The sequence below is a fragment of the Perognathus longimembris genome, chromosome 2 (genome assembly GCF_023159225.1).
Source record: "Perognathus longimembris pacificus isolate PPM17 chromosome 2, ASM2315922v1, whole genome shotgun sequence".
In the NCBI taxonomy this organism is placed as follows: domain Eukaryota; kingdom Metazoa; phylum Chordata; class Mammalia; order Rodentia; family Heteromyidae; genus Perognathus; species Perognathus longimembris.
In genome coordinates this window covers 136155644-136180959 of record NC_063162.1, presented here as the reverse complement: position 1 = coordinate 136180959, position 25316 = coordinate 136155644, and the positions used below count along the sequence as shown (strand labels likewise).

Genomic DNA, 25316 nt, shown 5'->3' with positions numbered 1-25316 from the left:
TGTGTAGGTGTATGTATGTTTTGTTTTGCCAGACCTGGGGCTTGAACTCAGGGCCTGAGCATTGTCCCTGGCTTCTCTTTGCTCTACCACAAGGGTATATTCCCAGCCCCAGGTATTTATATTTTAAAGAGCTTACTTTTGAACTTTTTCATTTAGATTATTAAAGTTAACATTAAGATGGATAAGCTGGCCTTTAACCTCTAACCCTGATGTCTGCGTTCCAAGTAGCTAGGATTATAGGCTTGAGCCACTGCACTTCTCTTCTGTACCTATTTCTTGTATACCTCTTGGCTGTTTCAAAGAAAATCCTAGATTTCATATGTTTTAAAAATTAAATTTGTTTCTCTTAGAGAATTTTTATAAACATAGCCTCCCAAGATATTATTTTTGTGTATTAATAGTTAAGACATATTACCTTTTACCAAGAAAACTAGGTAGTGAAGGTTGCTTAATTTTTTTCAGTCTTCTTAATCTTCAGTCTTCTGGGTTTTTTTGAAACATTGCATTGAACCTAAAGAAAAAGCCATATAAAGCTAGTAGTTGTAGCTTAGTGGTAGAGCACATAGTTATCATGTGTGAAGTCCTGGGTTTGATCTTTAGCATCACAAAAACAAAAAGCACCCAAGATACAAACACCTCCACAGCTTTGTTCTGCTTCTGTACTTAATGAAGGACAGTCTTCAGTCCAGGAACTTAGTTCTGGAGGCTACCCTCTTATTATATAAACTCATTTTCAGCACACTTAGAACATAAGATATCTGAGTTCTGGAACTTTGACATGTTCATGTCAAACCTGTGATACAGGCTTGGCTTTTGCCTTCCTTTCTGATAAATTTCTGAAGTTTATAAAAAAAAATTACTTCTAAAATCCTGATAGACACATACTACCAAGAATGTTATCTCTTAATAGTTGGGAGTTTGTCTTTAAATATTAGATTGTGTAATCATAATGCCATTCAGGAAAAATAAAAGTGAAGAGTGGCTGGCATTTTAAAAGTCAAATGGACTTGGATTCCTAGGAATGACCATTATTTTGCTGAAAACAGTGATAATCCTTAATGGTGAAAAGTTAAATGGATAAAAGCTAGTATTTTTTTGACTACTTTAGAAGTGAGTAAAATAAGATTTGAGGGTTTGTTTATAATTTTCTTTTTACCATAGCAATATCTGGTTATTTTTCTATTTCCAAGTGTGAAAACTGGAAAGTGCTGGGCACTGGTGGCTCATGCCTGTAACTGTAGTTACTGTGGAGGCTGAGATCTGAGAACCACAATTCGAAGCCAGCCCAGACAGGAAAGTCTGTGAGACTAGAATTAACCACCAGAAAACTAGAAGTGGTGCTGTGGCTCAAAGTGGTAAAGCACTAGCCTTGAGCAAAAGAGCTCAGAGACAGTGCTCAGGCTCCGATTTCAAGCCCCACAACCAACAAAACAAACAAACAAACCTAATTGATGGAAATACTACTGTAGGAGATGTGTATATTGTAAAACTTACTTTGTTATTAAACTCTTTTTTTGAGTGGGTGCTAGATGTTAAGCCCTTGGCCTCATGCATGCTAAGCCCATATTTTACCACTGAACTATACCCCACCAGCAAAATGAATGTTTGTTTGGTTTATTTGTGTGTGTGTATGTGTGTGTATGTTTTATCACATACTATGTATTTTTTTCTCCCTAGTTTTAGATGTGTTGTAGGCTCCTTCTTTTTTATTGGCCAGTCCTGGGGCTTGAACTAGGGGCCTGGGCACTGTCCCTGAGCTTCTCTTGCTCAAGGCTAGTGCTCTACCACTTGAGCCACAGTGCCACCTCCAGCTTTTTCTTGTTTATGTGGTACTGAGGAGTCAAACCCAGGGCTTCAACCACTAAGCCACATTCCCAGCCCTAAGATCCTTTTTATATTCCTCTGTGGTATCTGGACTTGGTCTCATTCTTAGGAAGGCCTTTTACTATGGAAAAGCACTTTGAGGGCTCTGTTGCTTATATTTAATTATATCTGGAATTGACTTCCTCAACCCCCACTGAAACAGTGATTTTTTTTCTACATTTTAAAACATATTTAAACATGCACTTTAAGAAAATTCTTATATTAGCATCAACTGGAATATTTTGCAAATGTTAGGAAGGTCAGGAAGAATTTAATGCCCCAGAGCCAGGCATGTGCCATTTGACCAACAGGAAATTATACAAATAAATAAGTAAATAAAATAAACCACATCTGAGACTTTGGTATCAATTTTTCTATTTAGATTCTATTTTAACCCTTTTAGTGTGTTTGTTTCTGAAATAAGTTTCATTTAGAAAAGAATTAGATCAAATTGGCCTAGTCAAATATCTACTGTAGATACTGTCCATGAGTTGAGCAAGGAATTTACCAAAAATATACCTGAACTCAGCTGGATGCTGGTGATTCACACCTGTAATCCTAGCTACTCAGGAGACTAAGATCTGAGGATCACAGTTAGAAGCCAGTCCAGGCAGGAAAGGCCATGAGATGCTTATCTCCAAAAAAACTATTCAGAAAAATCCAGAAGCGGCACTGTGGCTCAAGTGGTAGAGTGTTAGCCTTGAGCAAAAGAAGCTCAGGGACAGTGTCCAGGCCCTGAGTTCAAGCCGCAAGACCAACAAAAAAAGAAAAAGAAAAATTATACTTATGTGTGTGTATCTGTGTACATACATACATACATGCATGCCAGGACTCATGCAGTCTGTACTGTAACTTGTTGGATAAAGGCTAAGGAACCAAAAACTTAATTTCAAACCTGTGTTTCACTTTTTTTTGCCAGGCCTGGTTGTACACATTAGTAATCTTAATGCTTGAAAGACTGAGAATTGAAGGATTGTGAGTTGCAGGACTACCTGGACTATATAACAAGACCCTTTCTCAAAATCACCCAAGCCATTTTTTCCTCTGTTTAAGGGATCATTAAAAAGTTCTCTTTGATTTCATTTTCTTTTGTATAGTATGTGTAATTAAAATGTAAATTACTGTACTGGTTGAGAAAGATGTTTCCAATCTGTTATGTCTGGCTTCCCCCCCTTTTTTTTTTTTTTTGGCCAGTCCTGGGCCTTGGACTCAGGGCCTGAGCACTGTCCCTGGCTTCTTCCCGCTCAAGGCTAGCACTCTGCCACTTGAGCCACAGCGCCGCTTCTGGCCGTTTTTCTGTATATGTGGTGCTGGGGAATCGAACCTAGGGCCTCGTGTATCCGAGGCAGGCACTCTTGCCACTAGGCTATCTCCCCAGCCCTCTTTTTTTTCTTTTTTTGATGTTACAGTGAGATCTGAAAGCTTCCCAAAGCCAAGAATTCTATCCAATTTACTGGGTTATATACGACAAAGTAAAGATGTGGGATAGATTTAGACCAGTCACCCTCTCTCCTACTGCTACAGATTTACTTGATTTTGGTAATTGAATCTTAGTACTTTAAAGGAGTCAGAGTCTCAGGGCTAGGTAACTTTTGGAGGAAGAGAATTAGAAGTGTTACCCTTTTGTGATTAGACCACACTAGAACTGAAAGGCAAAACTAGAGGATGGGAATTTGGGGAGGAAGGAGAGGGAAGGAAAGAGTAGGTGAGAATAAATGCCACAAGTAAAGATGTTTAAAAAAATATTTGGGTAGTAGTGGTTGTAATAGTTGTATTATCTATTTTGATAGTTCCATAAACCAAGGAGAAAATTGTGGGGACTATCCTCAGTAAATCTGTTATTTTAGGAACATAGCTTTTCTAGTTTCAGAATCTGTTTTGTTAAACATTTGAATTTGACTAAAAGGATTACTAGATTTAAGTTAAGGGATCATTGGGCAGAAAGGAAAAGATACACAGGGGAGAAAAAACTAAAAGTGCCCTTTTTTTATCTACATACTGTTCATTTTTCCCTCAAGAAACCCTATGAGGTGGTGTTTTCTGTGTTGAGAAACAACAGAGGGTTGGGTAGTCACAGCTGCATTATTTGTCTAGGTTAAAAAACTCAGCAAAAGCCTAGTAAAAAACGCAGTCATGAGATATGAACATAAGTCCTTCTGAATCCAACTATTAAGCATATCCTTTTCATAAGTGTATAGATCACCTCCTAAACCGATAGAGATTATATGTATATATATATATATATATATATTACATTTTATTAGTATCCTATCAAGTTTTGGTAACACTGTCCTATCTTGAGGATATGATATATAGCCTATAATATATAGCCTGTGTGATTTCCTTTACCTTCTACCTTAGCATTGAGAGTAAACATGAAGTTACGATCCTGGGAGGACTCAATGAATTTGTAGTGAAGTTTTATGGACCACAAGGAAGTAAGTACATCTGTTACTATGTTTTTTTTTTCTTCTTTATTGTCAAAGTGAAGTACAGAGGGGTTACAGTTTCATATAAGGCAAGTACATTTCTTATCCAACTTGTTACCTCCTCTCTCATTTTTCCTGTCTTATTATGTGTTTTTCTATTACAGTATTTTTTTTTTTACTCTCTTCCTCAGTAGACAGTGGGAATAATCAAGAGAGGTCTGATGGCATGTATAGCTTTTCAAAAGTAGCTTCAGTTGAACTCTAGAACCAGCGAGTGAAAGCTGTGCATCACTGGCTCACACCTGTAATCCTAGCTACTTAGGAGGCTGAGGTATAAGGATCATGGTTTGAAGCCAGCCTTGGCAGAAAAATCCATGAGACTCTTATCTCCAATAAACTACTCCAAAAAAGCTGGAAGTACTGCTGTGGCTCAAGTGGTAGGACACTACCCTTGAGCTCAAAGAAGCTCAGAAACAGTACCCAGGTCCTGAGTACAAGTCCCAGGACCAGGAAAAAAACAACAACATAAAACAGCAAGTGAGAAAATTTTTGTGTCATCGTAATTACTTGATATGCTTATTTTATGAGTTGTGAATCTGGGTGAATCTGGGTTTATAGATGGCACATGAGTGATCCTGGGAAGTGCATGTTCTTCTTTGCTTTTTTGAGTACAGGAGGATAGACAGTTGAGAAAGGAAAAAAGGGAACAGATATTACCAAATAATTGAATAGTGTTTAATAGAGCCATGTAAAATTGAATGAATGAATGAATAATGAGCATATTTTCTTTTAAAAATTTATTGTCAAAGTAATGTACAGAGGGGTTACAGTTTCATATGTAAGGCAGTGAGTACATTTCTTATCAAACTTGTTACCTCCTTCCTCATTTTCTTGCTTTGCTTTTTTCCCCTCTTTTTTCCCCCAGTTGTGGGGCTTGAACTCAGGGCCTGGGTGCTGTCCCTGAGCTCTTTGCAGAAGGCTAGCACTCTACCACTTTGAACTGCAGAACCACTTTCATTTTGTGTGTGTGTGTGATTAAGTGGAGAATAGTGTCCTGGACTTTCCTACCTGGGCTGGCTTCGAACTGTGATCCTCAGATTTCAGAGTCCAGAGTAGCTGGGATTACAGAATAAGCCTATTTTCTAACTGGATCCTGTAAAGTATGTTAGTCCAAACATGAAAGTGGTAGTAGTTCCTTGCCTCTTGAAGAAATTAATTTAAGGGTTTTCAGTAAAACTGGTGAAAGTGCAATGTTTAATTTTTTGTTTGGTTTTTTTTTTTGCCAGTCCTGGGGCTTGAACTCAGGGCCTGAGCACTGTCCCTGCTTCTTTTTGCTCTGCCACTTGTGCCACAGTGCCACTTCCGGCTTTTTCTATATATGTGGTGCTGAGGAATCAAACCCAGACCTTCATGTATACGAGACGAGCACTTCACCACTAGGCCATTTTCCCAGCCCCAAGTGCAATGTTTAATTATACTCAGATTTATTTTTTAATTTGGAGACATAGGTTTTTTAAAAATATTTATTTATTATTAAGTCAAAGGATTTCAATTCCACAAGTCAGGTTATGAGTACTAATGCATCTTGGTCAGTGTTACCCCTTTCATCGTTCTCCCCGTTCTTTCCCCATCCCATCCCTATCCTAAAGTTACATAGTTTAATTTTCATATAATGTACATTTTAATATAATGACTGCTTTTGCTCACCCTTCTTCCCTCCCTTCTTGTGCATTACCCTCTCATAGTCCTCTATCCCAACATGTTTCAGCTTCCTAATCATCATTTAGTTGGATGTCCATTAGTTGTTCAATAGAATTACTCCATTGGACTCCTCCCCTAAGTATACCTCCTTAAGTCAGTTTGCTTGTGGAGACATAGTTTTAATATATGACATTTGTTGCTTTTATTTTAGCACCATATGAAGGTGGAGTATGGAAAGTTAGAGTGGATCTTCCTGACAAATACCCTTTCAAATCACCATCGATAGGTATGTGACTACTTGGTTTCTCTCCTTAGATAATTTTGATTGGGGGGGCGGGGGAGGGAAGAACTGCATTTTGTGGAAAATAACTGATTCCAGAAATTATTAGTTAATTTAATCTTGCCTATTTTGGCTTGGGTTAATTAATCAGTGGTTTGGGGGATTTCATAGTGTGACAGAAAGCATAATATACTCTTTACATGATCAAAATGACCATTACTCTAGGTTTTTGGGGTTTTTTTTTGCCAGTCCTGGGGCTTGAACTCAGGGCCTGAGCACTGTCCCTGGCTTCTTTTTGCTCAAGGCTAGCACTCTACCACTTGAGCCATAGTGCCAGTTCTGGCTTTTTCTATATATGTGGTGCTGAGGAATTGAACCCAGGGCTTCCCAGGGCTTCATGTATATGAGGCAAGCACTTTTACCACCAGGCCATATTCCCAGCTCCATTACTCTAGATTTTTATTTTGGTGTCTGATTGCAACTTTAAGGATCCATTGTCAGTTCAGACTGTTAACAATTAAAGAAAAAGTCTTCAGTCTCATTCTCTTGTTGGAGTGAATATTATATGTAATATTCTAACTATCATTTAAAAATATACTTTAGATCTTACTTAGCTCTAATTAGCTCTAGCTCTGAATACTGAGCAATGAGATGACCTTTTTTACTTTGTCCATCTACAACCTTTTTAGCCTTTCAAACAACAACCAGAAGAATAATGGCCTCAGTGGGTTGTATAAGATGCTTTTTCTTGCTTTCTTCCTCCTGGCTTAGTTGGTGCTATTATTAATCTTTCACCCCAAATAAGGCACTCACTGATAATTTTAAGCATTTTAGTGTCAGAGATCGTAAAGGTACATTTGTTTGGAAGTAAACAAGTTAAAATATTTTGAGATTGACTATGTGCCATTCGCTCACGCCTATAATCCTAGCCACTCCGGAGGCTGAGATCTGAGGATCATGATTTCATGTCAGTCTGAGCAGCAAAGATCTCTCCAACTAACCACCAGAAAATGGGAAGTGGCACTGTGGCCCAAAGTGGTAGAATGCTAGCCTTAAATAAAAGAGCTTAGGGACAGTGCCCAAGCCCTGAGTTCAAGACCCACAATCAACCAAAAAACTTTTTTTTTTGAGATTTTATAGAGTAGAAGTAATTTAAAGGTTAATTATTTTGCTTCAATCTATATATGATTTTTAAAATTTTTTTGTTAGTTGTGGGACTTGGACTTGGGGCCTAGGTGCTGTCCCTGAGCTCTTCTGCTCAAGGCTAACACGCTATCACTTTTGAGACATAGTGTCGCTTTTCAGTTTTCTAGTAGTTAATGATAAGAGTCTTTGGGCAGGCTTTGAACCATCATCCTCAGATCTCAGCTTCCTGAGTAGCTAGGATTATAGGCATGAGCCACCAGCACCCAGCTATTATAGATGATTTTTAGATGTTGCAAAATATTGATCAATTTAAAAATAAGAACAATAAAATTGGAATATACTGAGCAGTCTGTTGGTCATTCCACACCTCATGGTAAGACTTATTAACATTCATGCATCTTGCTGTTGCTGTGGACTGCCTTCAAAACTAATACTAGATCTCCTGGAGTTTAGATCAACATTCCCAACACTAAAAATATATGAAGCAAAATATCCTGAGTTTTTGTTTTGATTTTAGGTTCCTGCCTTTCTATATAGGGCAAATAGCACAGAAGAGTTAGGGTGGTCACAGGAGTAAAAGCCATCAATAGGAGTAACCTCTCCCCCAGCATGTAGTTGCTTTCTGTGCTCTAAAAATACTACAGAACATCTCATTCCATTTTAGGCTAGGGAACTCTTATTAATGCATTTGAACAACAGCTGGTCATTTATGTCAGGTTCTTAGGTAATTTTTCTAAGTCTAGCAATCAAGAAGATACTTTATAGATAAATAAGTCAGAAATGTTCTCATCACTGCAAGGACCTTGGGAGTTGTAGAGTTGAGAATGGTAAAGTGGGATGGGAACTGTGAAGTGTTGTCTGAGACAGCTCACGGAGCTCAGCTGAGAAGCCCGTGCAGCTTTCCAGGCTCCAGTCCATAGTAACAGAATGTGAGATACCCACATTTTCTGGTTTCCAAAAAAGACCCCCAGTTTATTCATCTCAACTTTAGAGAGTTTTTTATTCTTTCCACTTCTAATAAATTTCTATTTACTTACATGCTGAAAGTTAGTATTCTGAATCTAGATTTGTTGCTCTGTATTTCTAATCAGAGGAAATAATTAACAGCTTATTGAAAGTACTAGTGAACTGAGAGAAATGCTGTTGCAATTCCTATAGAAATGTAGTTAGTAAATCTTAAAATAATTTTCCAAATAATTTGGGTTTTTGTTGTTGTTGTTTGTTTGTTTTGGTCATATGTGGGGCTTCAATTCAGGGCCTGGGCACTGTCCCTGAGTTTCAAGGCTAATGCTCTACCACTTTGAGCCACAGCGACACTTCCGGTTTTCTGGTGGCTAGTTGGAGATAAGAGTCAGGGCTTTCCTGCCCAGGCTGACCTTGAACTGCTATCCTCAGATCTCAGCCTCCTGAGTTGCTAGGATTATAGGCCCAAGCAATGTTATTGTTTCAGAATGACTTTCGAAGTAAAAATACCTAAACCTTATCCAAGAATGTCTTCCAGTTGCTGGAGGTTATATTATGGGCTTTCAGGCATTTTTGGCAGTGCTCTACCATTGAGTTACATTTCAAGCCAGACTGTAGAATATCTAAACTTTAAGATATTGTTTATTTACTGTCCATTGGCACAAATAGAAGCATGCCCTTTCCTGAGTTAAAAATGTACTATGAAAAAAAAAGTACAGGGTGAAATTGTAGATAGGGGTTACTACTATACACAAGGAAATCTTCCTTTGTTTGCTAATATAGCCTACATTTAGATAACTTTCAGAAAATTAGACTGTTTCTTGGGTCATTTCCTTTTTTTTTTTGCCAGTCCTGGGGCTTGGACTCAGGGCCTGAGCACTATCCCTGGCTTCTTTTTTTTTGCACTCTGCCACTTGAGCCACAGTGCCACTTCTGGCCGTTTTCTGTATATGTGGTGCTGGGGAATTGAACCCAGGGCCTCATGTATAGGAGGCAAACACTCTTGCCACTAGGCCATATCCCCAGCCCCAGAGGTCATTTCTTGATTTCCTTTTTATTGGGTCATGATTACCATTAATACCCTAATAAATTCTCCTATAGTTCATTTAAAAAAAATGTACTATGAAATTGGCAGATACATATGACCAGGCCTTTTCTTTGCTTTTCTAGGTGCTTTCAGAACTTGGCAAATGTATATTATCTTCTCTTAAGGAAGTAGATCTAGTTGAAATATTTGTACAAGCTGTCCCTGTTTCCTCCAAAGGAAGATTGCATAAGGGTTTTAATCAGTTTTGTGAGGTGACCCATTTTTAGGCTGTCAACAATGTAATTACTGTTGAGGTAATGGCAATGGCTCCTTTAGAAAAGACTAAGTTTCTTACTTTGAATGGTGTAAGAAGAAAAAGATAAACCAAACCTAATAAAGCTCCCCCCTCCCTACACACACCTCCTCTGGCTAATTTGGTGATATGAGTCTTTTTATTTTATCTGCCTGAGCTGGCTTTGATTGATAATCCTCAATTCTCAACCTCCTGAGTTGCTAGAATTATTGGCAAGAGTCACTGATGCCTAGCTAAACCCAAACATTTTTTTAAACTTGATACCATTGTTATCTTGGCAGGTGTGCCATTCTTCTTGTGAGTTATATTTTAAGCTCTGAAATATGTGGGTCTGGAAGTACTTGCCCAATATGCATGAGGCTCTGGGTTCAATGTTTGGCACTGGAAAACAAAATGATGTAAACTGGATTAAACATTTGGAGGTAGACATAGTATCAGGGATTGAACCCAGGGCTTAGACCTTCACTTTCTCTGCTCAAGGCTGGCGCTCTACCACTTAAGCCACACATTCTCCACATCAGCTGTTGGTTGTCAATTGGAAATAAGAGTCATGGACTTTCCTGCCTGGTCTGGCTGTGAACTGTGATCCTTAGATCTCAGTCTCCTGAGTAGCTAGGATTATAGACATGAGCCTCTGGTGCCTGGTAAATTAAACATCTGTAACCCTTACATATTGGATTGTTGGTTTTTGTTTTGTTTCATTCTACTGAGACAGGGTTTCAGTATGTAGTCCAGACTTTATATCCTTTTATTGTTTTGGATCTTTAACTCAGGGCCTTGACACTGTTTTTGAGCCACAGCTCCACTTTTTGGTGGTTAATTAACGATAAGAGTCTCGTGGACTTTTCTGTCCAGGCTGGCTTCAAACTGTGACCTCAGATCTCAGGCTCCTGAATAGCTAGGATTATAGGCACCTAGCAATATGTGTATGGACTTCGTGTGTGTGTGTGTGTGTGTGCGTGTGTGTGTGTGTGTGTGTGTGTGTGTGTGTGTGTGTGTGTAATATAAAAGATCCATACTCATTGATGGAACATACTGAAGTTTGGTGAGCAAAGATAAAGAAAAAAAAATTACGAAGGTCTCCAAGTTACTTTTTTTTTTTTCTTTTTCCGTTCGTGGGGCTTCAACTCCAGGCCTAGCCAGTAGTATCCTTGAGCCTCTTTGTGCTCAAGGCTAGTGTTCTACCACGTGAGCCACAGCACCACTTCTGGCCTTTTCTGATTAGTTTATTGGAGATAAAAGTCTCACAAATTGGGGCTGGGAATATGGCCTAGTGGCAAGAGTGCTTGCCTCGTATACATGAGGCCCTGGGTTCGATTCCTCAGCACCACATATACAGAAAATGGCCAGAAGTGGCGCTGTGGCTCAAGTGGCAGAGTGCTAGCCTTGAGCAAAAAAGAAGCCAGGGACAGTGCTCAGGCCCTGAGTTCACGGCCTAGGACTGGCCAAAAAAAAAAAAAAAGGTCTCACAAATTTTTCTTCCCAGGCTGATTTCAAACTGCCATCTCAGATCTCAGCCTCCTGAGTAGCTAGGATTACAGGCATGAGCCACCAGCACCCAGCTATTTACATTATATGTTTTTTAAAACATTTCTCTGCAGATGTCAGTATATGTTCAATATAATTTGGTATATTCACCTTTGATATACCTTGCAAACACAGTTTTAGAATGTTTCAGTAATTCCATGATTGCATCAGATACTCTTTGCCCCTTTTCTTTATTTTTTTTTTCCTTTTTTTTTTTTTTTGTCAGTTCTGGGGCTTGAACTCAGGGCCTGGCCACTATCCCTGAGCTTCTTTTGCTCAAGGGTAGAACTCTACTACTTGAGCCACAACTCCACTTCTGGCCTTTTCTGTTTATGTGGTACTGAGGAATCAAACCCAGGGCTTCATACATGTTAGGCAAGTATTCTACCACAAAGCCGCAATCTCAGCCCTTAAGCTACTCCTTTTAAAAATTAATTTATATCTAAATGAGTAAGGATTTTTAATCAACATAATGGCATAGCTATCTGCAAATTCTCCTGGGAAAGAAAAGGAATATAAATGGACCTGAGGACATTTTGAACTTAGCCTACTAGTAAAAGTGATGGCAAATTTTGATACTTTAAAGCTTGATATTAATTTTTTCTTCTTTTTTATTAATTTGTTTATTGTCAATGTGATGTACAGAGAGATTACAGTTTCATATGTAAGGCAGCGAGTACATTTCTTATCAAACTTGTTACCTCCTCCCTCATTTTTCTCCTACTTTCCCCCCTCCCCAATACCCTCCCCCCAGTTGTACAGTTGGTTTACAGCATATAGTTTTTTTTTTTGTTTTTTTTTTTGCCAGTCCTGGGCCTTGGACTCAGGGCCTGAGCACTGTCCCTGGCTTCTTCCCGCTCAAGGCTAGCACTCTGCCACTTGAGCCACAGCGCCGCTTCTTCTGTATATGTGGTGCTGGGGAATCAAACCTAGGGCCTCGTGTATCCGAGGCAGGCACTCTTGCCACTAGGCTATATCCCCAGCCCTACAGCATATAGTTTTGTATGATATTAATTTTTGAAATAAGTAAAGGTAATTTATATTCTGAGAATAAGATGAATAGAAAAACTGAATAATGTCAGTTGGTATAAAACTGGCCCTTTCAGCACTTTCCATTGAGATCCTATAAAACTCCTTTCATCAACTGGCATAGTTTTCCAGAGGAACTTCTCAGAAAGGAATTATATTTGTATCTTTAAGTTCTGGCACCCAGTAAATATACATTTTTTAAAATTATTCAAATCTAGCTGGTGCCAGTGACTCATACTTGTAATTCTAGCTACTCAGGAGGATCTCAATTCAAAGCCCGCATAGGCATAGACAGGAAAGTCTGTGAGACAAACTCTTATGTCCAATTAACCACCAAAAAGCCAGAAATGGAGCTATGGCTCAAGTGATAGAGCACGATCCTTGAGCATAAAGGCTTAGGGACAGCCCCCAGGCCCTGGGTTCAAACACCAGGACATTCTCTCTCTCTCTCTCACTCACATACACACACACACACACTCACCCAGCCAATCCACCCATCCATCCAAATGCCTACCTTTTGCATGTCCTGTCTACATCATCGTGTGTATAGTTGTCTTTCATTCTACAAAGCTAAGCTGTTTTTGAATTCCCACTTGATAGCTTGCTCATGCCTGTCTTACCTACAGATTTCCCATTCCTTTTTTGTTTGAATTTTTAAAAATCAGGGTAGAAAAGCACACATACTGTTTTCTTTCTGCTTGATGTTCACTTTACTCCAACTCAGTATGAATCTATCTTTGCATACAGCTGTTCTTTACTCCTTTTCTTCCCCTTTCTCCCTTTCTCTTGTGTAGTTACCTTCAGCTCATTTTCCCATCTGATACTTCCCTCTTCCCCAGTGTCATTCTATGTTTCTCTTCAATGAACGTACCAGTGCAGAGCTATAATAATGTTTTGGGTTTTTGTTGGGTTATTTTTTTGCCAGTCCTGGGGCTTGAAAACTAGCTTTTTGGTGGTTAATTGGAGATAATAGTTTTCCTGGACTTCCTTGCTTGGTCTGGCTTCAAATCACAATCCTGAGATTTCAGATGCTGGGGTTATGGAAGTGAGCCACAGCAGCCTACTTAAGAAACATCTTATCTTCTGTAAATGCCCTCAAGACCTTCATGTTACCCTCCTCACCATAGTCATATTCTCTCCTCCTTTCTCCCCTCTCCCCTCTCTATCTCCCTCTTTTCTCTTCACTCTTCCCTCTTTTTTCTCCCCTCAATAAATAGAAAACTAGGCTGGAAATATGGCCTAGTGGTAGAGTGTTTGCCTAGCATACTTGAAGCCCTGGATTTGATTCCTCAGTGCCACATATACAGAAAAGGCTGGAGGTGTAGCTGTGGCTCAAGTGGTAGAGTGCTAGCCTTGAGCAAAAAGAAGCCAGGTACAGTGCCCAGGCCCCGAGTTCAAGCCCCAGGACTGGCCATACATACATACATACATACATACATACATACATACATACATACAAGACTGTGTTGTAAGATCTGGTCAACAAGTCTTGAAGCTAGCTTTTGAAATGTTGCTGCTTTTAATCTACCTGTTCTCATTAAGTAGACCCTCTCCTAGGAGCAAGCTGTATATAGAATCTCTGAATTACAGTCTAATGATACCAATTCTGCGTATAAGAGAAATAAGTATTGAGAATAGGATTCTGGAGAGACTGTGTTGTAGGTCTGCTGAATGTCGATAGAATTTTGAAGAATAAACTTGGAAAGGCTCATGCTGCTATGGAATTGGATGTCACTGGCATACAGTAAGAGCTACCAAAACTTATGTGAGTAAATGAAGATACAGTAAGAAGTTCTGGGCAAGAACAACAGTTAAAATGCTATATTGAGTTATACTAGTGGCCTTTTAAAATGATCAGGCTAAATAGGATGAATGGTTTAGATGTTTCAGTAGACTATAATTTATCAAAGGCCATTTTAAGTCTCCCATTTGCCCTGGGTTCTCAATTGAAAAATACTCTGATACATAGTGTACCATATTTTTAAAATTTGTGCCAGTAATTAAAGGAAATGATTTAATCTTCATTATTATTAGAATTGAAGATTGTTATGGCATACATTTTTTTATTTTACTGTCGTCAGAAGTGAGCTTATACTATTTTTGGAGTGCAATTTTATAGAATGGTTTAATAAACTAGAAGTTTTATTTTTTTATTTTTATTTTTTTGCTAGTCCTGGGGCTTTGAACTCAGGGCCTGAGCACTGTCCCTGGCTTCTTTTTACTCAAGGCTAGCACTCTACCACTTGAGCCAAGCGCCACTTCCGGCTTTTTTCTATATTTGTGGTGCTGGGGAATCAAACCCAGGGCTTCATGTATGCGAGGCGAGCACTTTACCACTAGGCCATATTCCTAGCCCCTAAACTAGAAGTTTAAATGCTTACAATTTTATTCTGTATGTTACCAGATTGCAACATTCTTCCCCCAGGAAGTACTGTGAGTAATTTAAATGTTCAGTGCTTGGTCATAGTGGAGAGGAATGTGTCACTTACTGGTCAGAGGTTTGGGGGTAGTTTTTTAACAAAGATCTACTTGGATTCCACAAAAAAAAATGAATTCTTGAGTAGAGAAAAGTCCCAAAAAGTTTTCCTTTGTCCTTCCCTGCTTTCATGACTTTTGGTTTGAAGTCAGTTTCTGTCTCAAATAGTTATCTTTCCAGTTCCATTAGAGAAAAGTAAAGTTCTCTCCACCCCCACCCCTGGCCCCTGGTTGTAGAGCTTGAACTCAGGGTCTGGGCACTGTCCCTGGGCTCTTTTGCTCAAGGCTAGTGCTCTACCACTTTGAGCCAGAGCTCCACTTCCGCTTTTTGAATGGTTAGTTGGAAATAAGAATCTCACAGGGGACTTATCTACCCAGTCTGACTTTGATCCTCAGACTTCAGCATCCTGAGTAGCTAGGATTACAGATGTAAACCATGGGTGCCCTTATGAGAAAAGTAAAGTTCTACCATGAAAGTGTTGTAAATATTTGCTCAGATAATGCTGTGACAATATATAGCTGTGTTCTGAAGATGAAAAATTTCAGGATTTATTAAGAATTTACATCTGGTAGCAGGGACTTCAAATTCATCCTACATCCTTTCTTTAAATCCACAAATTTATTTAATTCCTGCCATGTGCTGGGCATTATTCCAAGTGCCAGGGGTACAGAAGTGAATAAATTACCCTCTTGGTGTTATCTTATTTTGAGGGGAGAGGATAAAGAAAAATTATCTGCCTTATGCATATAATTGATGTGATAGAATTGTTATCTTAGGTTAGATATTTAGGAAAGTCTGATGAAGTAAATGTAAGTTGAGACCCAAATTTAAAAAACAAACCAATCCTGATACTCTAAGAAAGAGTCTTCTGGACAGAAGAAATTGTAAGTCCCAATGCCTCAGGCTAGGGAGGCTGGGTAAAATGTGAAAAGTGAGCCCAGCACTGGTAGCTCATGCCTGGAATCCAGCTACTCAGGAGGTTGAGATCTAAGGATCAGGTTTGAAGCAAGCCTGGGGCAGGGTAGGGGGGAAATGGACCATGAGAGACTCTCTAATCACATACACACATACCCAAAAACAAAACAAAAAACAAAACAGGGACTGGGAGTATGGCCTAGTGGTAAAGTGCTCACCTCATATACATGAAGCCCTGGGTTCAATTCCTCAGCACCACATATATAGAAAAAGCCGGAAGTGGCGCTGTGGATCCAGTGGTGGAGCTCTAGCCTTGAGCAAAAAAGAAGCCAGGGACAGTGCTCAGGCCCAGGACTGGCAAAAAAACAAAAACAAACAGCATCCAAGCTCTGAGTTCAAGCCCTAAGACCAGGGGCCCCCCCCCAAAAAAAAAGTGAAATATGGTATAAGGTCTAAGTAGTAGCTGGCACAAGGTCATGAGGGCTTTAAGAGGCCATGCTGCTGGCTCCTTTTCATCTTAAATGTAATGGAAAGATTCTTGAGAGACCTTAAACAAGAAAAGTATATTTTGGTGGGTTTTAATTGACTCTGCTGTTTGTCCCAAAAGGGTAATCAGTAAGTAAAAGCATTTATATAAGCTATTATCTGGAAAAGATTCTGCTGTTTTGAGTCAGATTGCTGAGGATGGGTATAGATCTATGTTGTTCTAAAGAAACTGGATTATTTTAAGGAAATTATACGAAAAAAAGGTTGGGGAGGTTTTTTGTTATTTTTTGGTAGTACTGGGATTTGAACTCAAGGCCTTATTATGTTTGTTAGGCTACAGAGCTACAAAACCTACACCTTCAGCCCTGTTTTTTGCAAGTTATTTTTAAGATAACTTCCTACACAGCTGTGTACCTCGACTTTGATCTGCCTATTGCAGGCTAACAGTAGTTGGAATGACTGTCACACCCCACCCCACTCAGCTTTCTTCTGTAGAGATTGAGTCTTAAAGACTTTTCTAGAATCTCAGTCCTCCCAATCTTACCCTCTCCTGAGAGGCCCACCTCACTGTATCCAGCTATGAGTTGAGAAAGCATCTCTCAAACTTTTCAACCAAGGCTAGTCTTGCCAAGGCTATTCTTAACTATGTTCCTCCCATTGTCAGTCTCCCAAGTAGTAGAATTACAGATAGGACCAAGGGTGTTCTGCTGTTTTTTTTATTTGTGTTTTGCAGTACTGAGGTTTGAACTCAGGGTTTCACACTTGCTAGGCAGGTACTCTACCATTTGAAGCACTCTACCAGTATCTTTTAGTGTTGGGGAAGTTTTGTTATTTTGTGTTCGTTTTAGCTTCCGTTAGTTACATTGGAGCATCATTATACTCAAGTGTGTGATATCTATATTCAAGGATGCTGGGTACCAGTTCAGAGCAGGAAAGCCTGTGAGACTCTTATTTCCAATTAACCACCAAAAAGTTGGAACTGGAGCTGTGGCTCAAGTGGTATAGTGCTAGCCTTAAGCAGAAAAGCTCAAGCACAGCCTGAGTTCAAGCCCTAGGACTGACACACACACAGAAGTATTCTAGGGAAAAAAAAATAGCATTTGTACTAGATAGGTATAGTTGTTTTTCTTACAGGTATTTCTTGAACAATACATACATCTATATAGCATTTTACACTGTATAAGTTATAAGTAATTTAGAAGTGATGTGTGGAAGAATATGTGTAGGTCATAGACAAATATTATTGTGCATTTTAGATAAGGTGATTTTAGATAAGGTAATTGGAGCATTTGCAGCTTTCAGTGGGGGGAGCGAGGTCTGGAACTTCTGCTGGAGGGACAGAGAACAATATAACACACGTGCATTATTGGCTTCTTCAGTTTTACATTTTCTGGCTGGTCATTTTGGAAAGGAAAGAGCAAGGGATTAACAGGATTCTAGAGCCGAAAGAGTGATAGCTCTTAAATCTTGAGTGACTCGGAGGGTAGGAACAGACGGTATGTGGGTGATCAATAGATGACTGTGGTCATCAAGAAGCACCAGATACTAAGATGGACATAATAAATTGTAACCCTTTTGAAAAAATCGTTTGACATTCGGGAAAAAAATTAAAAGTCTTGAATGAAAAGAGGTTGAAGATAAGGCTGAGAGGAAGAAAATGGGAGTGCCAATGGTATTAGAACTCACAAGTGAGAGAACAGTTCATGGGAAGTTACTTGGCATGGGAAGGAGATTGGTAGGAGAGGGAATCTGTCTGGATTTGTGATAGAGAGCTAGAACCTTTTCTAGCAGTGACAAAATTCTGCCGTGTCCTGGAAAATGTGAAGTGATAGATAGAAGAAAGGTCACTGAAGAGAAACTTACATAGGAACCAAAGTACTCAGGATGTCTAGAGTACAGTCTTTTTGGTAATGTCACTAAAAAATGATAGTAGTTGGAGTGGAGAGAGAGAATTGGAGACCAGATACCAAAATTCTCAGCTGCTAGTAAGCAGATTGACCCTATTTACGATTAGTGATCTATGTTATCTAAATTCATCCCTACTTTATCTTGCTAAGAGGGTAAAAGTAATATATTAGCTTTTCTTTCCTCTTTTTTATTATTTCTGTGCCAGTCCTGAACTTGAGGCCTGGACACTGTCTTTGAGCTTGAGTCACAGCTCCACTTCAGGCTTTTTTTTTTTTTTTTTTTTTGGCCAGTCCTGGGCCTTGAACTCAGGGCCTGAGCACTGTCCCTGGCTTCCTTTTGCTCAAGGCTAGCACTCTGCCACTTGAGCCACAACGCCACTTCTGGCCGTTTTCTGTATATGTGGTGCTGGGGAATTGAACCCAGGGCCTCATGTATCCGAGGCAAACTCTCTTGCCACTAGGCCATATCCCCAGCCCATACTTCAGGCTTTTTTGATAGTTAATTGGAGATAAGAGTCTCACAGTCTTTCCTGCACAGGCTAGCCTTGAACTGTGATCTCAGATCTCATCTCAGCCTCTTGAGTAGCCTTAGCCTTTTTTGTTCATGGCTAGTGCTCTACCACTTGAGCCACAGCTACACCTCCAGATTTTTGTTGGTTAATTGCTGATAAGAGTCTCACAGACTTTGCTGCTTGGGCTGGCTTCAAACCGTGTTTCTCAGAACTCATAGTCATGAGCCACCAGTGCCTAGCTACTTCCTTCATACACTTATGCCAGTTTAAAGTCCTCTTTTGACAGTTCATTATTATATAATCTTTACATATGCTATATAAACATTTTATTGTATTGCTGCCTAGATTCCCACTTTAAAGTAGGTGACCTCTACTTTTTTTTTTTTTTTTTTGTCTGTCATGGGGCTTGAACTCTGGGCCTGGGTGCTGTCCCTGAGCTCTTCAGCTTAGGGCTAGTGCTATACCAATTGAGCCACAGTGCCACTTCCAGTTTTCTGGTGGTTAATTGGAGATAAGACTCTCTTGGACTTTTCTGCCCAGGCTGGCTTTGAACCAGGATCCTCAGATCTCAGCCTTCTGAGTAGTCAGGATTACATGCGTGAGCCACCAGCCCCTGGCCTGACCTCTACTTTTCAGTTGGTTATTGTAACATCCTTCTGGCATCAAGTCCATTTCTTTCCTTTTAGAATTTGGTATTAGACTGAAAACATGTCATCTTGGTTTCCATTTTCTTTAATGAGCCTGAAATTCTTTTGAAAACAGTAAGAGTAATGCCTTAGTTCCCTTTGAAAAACACTCATACAGTCTAAGATGTGTTTACATTCCTGGTGTTGCTTTGAAAAAACTGTGCTGTTAAAGTGAAAGTTAGGTATCTATTTTAAATATGGAAAAAGCGAGACTGAAATTAATCACTACTGAGCTAGTTGAAGTCTACAGAATCTGCCTTCCTGAGGTTTTCTCTCTCTCTCTCTCTTTTTTTTTTTTGCTAGTCCTGGGCCTTGGACTCAGGGCCTGAGCACTGTCCCTGGCTTCTTTTTGCTCAAGGCCACTCTGCCACTTGAGCCACAGCGCCACTTCTGGCCTTTTCTATATATGTGGTGCTGAGGAATCGAACTCAGGGCTTCATGTATATGAGGCAAGCACTCTTGCCACTAGGCCATATTCCCAGTCCAGGTTTTCCCTTTTGTTCCTTTTGGAGGATTGGGGGGTAGGGGCTCACCATACCAGATGTATTCAGAATGGTATTTAATTATTAGAGTAACTATATGTTAACATTTCCAGTGAGTTGAGGTTCTAGCAAATGTAATCTCTCTAAATCAAAGTGTCCTCTGATTTTCTTGACAGTTCCTAAAGGATTCAGAAGAGAATGTGTAGGACAGGGTGTTTTCACTTCAGAGATGAGGAAAGAAAAAAATGAAACCACTTGGCTGAGCATTATGATAATAGCTCATATCTGTAATCCTAACATTTGAGAGGCTAAGGCAGGATTGTGAGTTCAGGGCTAATTGAGATCCTATCATATTTTACTTGAAATTACTTGCTTAAGTTCATCAAACTAAAACTAACTTTAAAAAATAAAAAGTCATGCTCAGTACCTGTAGCTCATGCCTGTATTCCTAGCTACTCAGGAGATTAAGATCCTAGGATCATGGTTCCCAGGCAGGAAAGCACATGAAATTCTTTATTTCCAATTAACTACCAAAAACCTGAAGTGGCACTGTGGCTCAAAAGTGATAGAGTATTAGCCTTGAGCAAAAAAGTTTAAAGACAGTGACTAGGCTCTGAGTTTAGGCCTCAAAACTAGCACCTAACTCATCCATCAAACAGTGCTAGGGATTGAACCCAGTGTCTTATACATGCTAAAAGCATTCTACCATTGAACTACATCCTCAATCCTCTTTTTTTTTTTTTTTAAGTTCTTTTTTTTTTTTTTTTTGGCCAGTTCTGGGCCATGAACGCCAGGGCCTGAGCACTGTCCCTGGCTTCTTTTTGCTCAAGACTAGCACTCTGCCACTTGAGCCACAGGGCCACTTCTGGCCATTTTCTATATATGTGGTACTGAGGAATTGAACCCAGGGCTTCGTGCATGCTAGGCAAGTACTACCACCAAGCCACATTCCCAGCCCCCTCAGTCCTCATTTTTTTTTTTTTTTTTTTTTTTTTTTTTTTTGCCAGTCCTGGGCCTTGGACTCAGGGCCTGAGCACTGTCCCTGGCTTCTTTTTGCTCAAGGCTAGCACTCTGCCGCTTGAGCCACAGCGCCGCTTCTGGCTGTTTTCTGTATATGTGGTGCTGGGGAATCGAACCTAGGGCCTCGTGTATCCGAGGAAGGCACTCTTGCCACTAGGCCATATCCCCAGCCCCTCAGTCCTCATTTTTTTTGACACAAGTTCCCAATATTGTAGCCCAGGCTGGCCTCTGACTTCCAAGAGCTGAGAATTATACATGTGTACCACCACACCCCGCACCAAAAAGCTACTATCAAGTGCTTCTCAATGCCAGTTACTACTGAATTGCTTTACTCATATTATTATTCTTTATGGCCCTCAATCTACTACTCAGTCTAGTTTTAGGAAGGCAAAGATAAATTTGACAGAAAGCATACACAGTGAAATTTACAAGTCCCACTAGAGTCTGAGCTTTTAACCATGACTTTATTTAGTAAGACTGATAAGAGACTTGAAAGTGAATCTTGTGATTTCAAGTCCTGTGTGTTCTATACTGCTCTGCTCCTAAACATTGGAATATGTACTGCCAACAGTTATATAAATGAGCAGGACACTGAAACATAAAGTTTGGAGATGGGAAAGGAGTTATTGTGTTCCAAAAATAAAACTATAGGCAATTCAAGTAAGCTGATAATCTACTAGGATGGTAGATGAATTGGGCTGTTGAAGATTCATTCATCTAGCCCATTCCTCAGACTCTACATTATCAGAGAGAAAGGAATAAACAGAAAAAAGGACCCCTTGTTGAGTTTAGATCTCCTGAACACAAACAGGATCAGTTCAGAAGTTCACATGGCACATGGCATGGAGAGTGAGCTCTTTGCTTGGTTCCTCAAGAAAAGATGAGTCCAGGTCCATCCCTTCTGTATAGGAAAGGCTCAGCTTTGTAAAGAGACCACACCCCAGTGCAGGCTGACCCCAACTGGCTGTCTGAAGTAAGATGAAAATCTGTCAGATTGTGTGCTAATGCACACAGCTGGCATATGGCTTTCACTAGTGAAGTTTATAGTATCCCCATATCTTTTTCAGGGGGAATACTCCAACTCTGGTCCATCTCCTATGGGCTAGGGACTAAAATTAAAGTTATTAGTCTTTGAAAAATTAGTCAGACACTAAAAGGAAAGATGATACTCAGTTTCTAATATGTACATATGTTTGTTTGACTTTGGGTGCTGGGAATTCAACCCAAGCAAGGCCTTATATTTACTAAGCACACATTCTACCACTAATCCATACCATGAAGCCCCTAGTTTTTGTTTTTGTTTGTTTGTGTGTGTGTGTGTGTGTGTGTGTGTGTGTGTTTTCTGTGCTGGTACTGGCTTTTTCTACTCACAGCTGATACCACTTCTTGAGTCATGGCTCCAGTTTACTTTTTGCTGGCTAATTGGGGATAAAAGTCTCAAAGATATGTCTGCTCAAGCTGACTTTTAGCCACAATCCTTAGATCTTAGCTTACTAAGTAGCTAGGATTATATGCATGAACCATCAGCACCTAGTCCTAAATATATTTTAAATATTTGTACCTACTTAGAAAAATAATCAGTTTGGCTTTGAAAACTCTACATTGTACAGCATTTGTCGTGAAAATAGAATCTCAGAATGACTTAATGTTTTCACTCACTGTTTTCTCACAGGAATTCATGTCTAGTTGATGATTGAATTGCATCAGCCACAGCTGCCTTCAACCATTTCTGTCCAGACTCATTTTATCTCTGGATAAAGCTATCATCTTTACCTTTAGTTCTTTTCTCTACTTCCCATAGGGTAGATTTTAGCTATTTGTCTAATCTCTTCACCCACAAGTTTGATCACTAGTATTCTCTCAAAGGAACCAAACAAAGGTTGAAAATAAGATGAATTTTGTTTTTTATTTCCATATTAACCCCAGTGTTAGAAGTCAGTCAGAAGTATGCCCCACTTTTACTTGAGTGCACAACTTTTAGCTACTTGGGAAGCTGAGCCTGGGAGGATTGCCAGCCCAGGCAGGAAAGTTTACAAGACCAACAGCTGGGTACACTGAGATATACCTCTTATCCTAGCTGTGATGGAAACCTGAAATTGGCTGATTGAAGTCAGGCATGTGCTTGCGCTGGAAATAACCAGCAAGAAAATGGGCTGTGGCTCAGTGGTAAGAGCAACTGCTTAACAAGCATGAAGTCTTGAGTTCGAGACCCATTACCACCAAAAAAAGAAAAAAGGTGTGGGGAGTATATGCAGACTTTATGCAGACTTCTTTCTGTGATTTAAACAGAAATAAGCTGAAATTAAAAAAACAACAACAGTATTTAGCCAGGCGCTGGTGGCTACTCAGGAGGCTGAGATCTGAGGTTCACAGTTCGAAGCTAGCTTTGACAGGAAAGTCTGTGAGACTCTTACCTCCAGTTAACTACCCAAAAAAGCCAGAAGTGGAGCTATGGTTCAAGTGATAGAGTGCCAGTCTTAAGCAAAAAAGCTAAAGGACAGCATTTAGACCCTGAGTTCATAGTACTGGCACAAAAACAAGCAACAACAAAAAGTTGTTAGCAAGACTGGCACAATACTTACCTTCTTAGCCCATGTGTCAAGTGATATATTCTAGAGCCGCTGAGTATAGGAATGGAACAAGCAAAATAATAACCAGTGCTTTTTGCTTCCCCCACCCCCTTATTATAATATGTGTATATATGTGTGTGTATATATACATACATATGTATATGTGTATATATACACATATATATGTGTGTATGTATATATACATTTATATATACATATATGTATGTGTATATGTATACATATATACCTTTATATATATACATATATATGTGTATATATATATAAAACAATGTCCCAGGAGAATGGTCCAGAAACATCAGAATTCTTTCTACCATTTTTATTTTGTGATGTTGAGACTGAAAAAAACAAACAAGCTAAAACTCCTAATATTAGACTCCTTTTCAGTAACTGGCATCTATAGGAATCTACTAGAAACAGCAGCTTTTTACATTTTAAAGAGCTTTTCACCAACTCTGTATGAATTAGAATTCCTCTTCCAGAGTTATCAATCGTTTGATTCCCTTCCACTGTTATAGGACAGGGGCTGGAAGCATGGCTCAAGTGATAGGGCCTGGCAAGTGCTAGGCCCTGAGTTCAACCCCTTGTACTGCCAAAAGAAAAGATTTGAACAGAGGGAAAAATTGGTTTGCTTTAATTTTTTTGGGGGGGGGCGGTGTGCCTGTATGACAGTACTGGGGCTTGACCTCAGAGCCTTGGCATTGTTCTTTAGCTTTTTTGCTCAATGCTCACACTGTTACTTAAGCCACACTTCATTTTCAGATTTTTTGGTGGTTAGAGATAACATCTTACAGACTTAACTGTCAGAGCTGGCTTTGAACTCACATCTGAGCCTCCTGAGTAACCAGGATTACAGGCATAAGCCACTGGTGCCTAGCAGAGGGCAAGGATTTTTTATTTATTTATTTATTTATTTATTTATTTATTTTTTTGCCAGCCCTGGGCCTGAGCACTGTCCCTGGCTTCTCTTTGCTCAAGGCTAGCACTCTGCCACTTGAGCCACAGCGCCACTTCTGGCCGTTTTCTATATATGTGGTGCTGAGGAATCGAACCCAGGGCTTCATGTATATGAGTCAAGCACTCGTGCCACTAGGCCATATTCCCAGCCCCAAGGGCAAGGATTTATCTCAACATTTATTCCTGTTCTGTCCTCTTCTGCCTTTAAAAAGAAGTTGTTAGAACAATGCCAGAAAATAATTGTCCAGAATGATTAAAAAATTAAGTTTTATCTGGTCAGATCACTGAAATATATTATTAGATATATTAGTAGTAGTTAATAAAATATTAACTCATGTATATTAGAAATAACTTGCTGTGCTGGAGGATGGTTCAATGACAGACCTGCTTTGTCTGCATGAAGCCCTGAATTTAATGTCCCAGCAATACAAAACAAAAATTTAATGCTTCCACTGAACGTGTTTCCATAGAAGCTGTTTTCAAAATATGTTCTCTTAAAATATCTTCTAAATAGTTCCTGGTCAAATGGAAACAAGTGTTGGGAAAATTCTCCTGTTGCAGACATATTCATTAGTATGGTGATAGCATTGCCAAAAGGAAGGAGAACGTGCCAGGGCAAACATGCTTAGTCCTGAGAATGTTCCTTCTCTGAATTCCTAGTCGTCCTTTCCCAGTCTCCTCCCCTCCTCAACCACAAGTTCTATTGTTGGCATTATTGTCCAGAATGTAAATGACTGCCAAAAACACTGCCTACAGCATGTCCAAGAACAACTGTTTAAAAAAGATACGTTCCTTTCTGTTGATTTGCTTAGGATATTTTTTTAACCATTAATTTAATAGGCCTGATAAGCCAGTGGCTTACATGTGTAATGCTAGCTTAGCTACTCAGGAGTCTGAGATCTAAAGATCATGGTTTCCCAGGCAGGAAAGTCCATGAGACTCTTATTTCCAATTAACTACTAAAAAATTGGAAATGGTTCTGTGGCTTAAAGTAGTAGAACTCTAGCCT

General features: G+C 39.5%; 1 protein-coding gene across 1 annotated transcript in view; it reads left to right on the top strand.

The window, feature by feature from the left end:
• Ube2h (ubiquitin conjugating enzyme E2 H) overlaps window positions 1-25316 on the top strand; it is a 97309-nt gene that overhangs the window by 39744 nt on the left and 32249 nt on the right. Inside the window, exons 2-3 of the mRNA XM_048340216.1 lie at window positions 4225-4301; window positions 6205-6279. Of these exons, the coding sequence (XP_048196173.1) occupies window positions 4225-4301; window positions 6205-6279 (152 nt within the window). The remainder of the gene's footprint in view (window positions 1-4224; window positions 4302-6204; window positions 6280-25316) is intronic.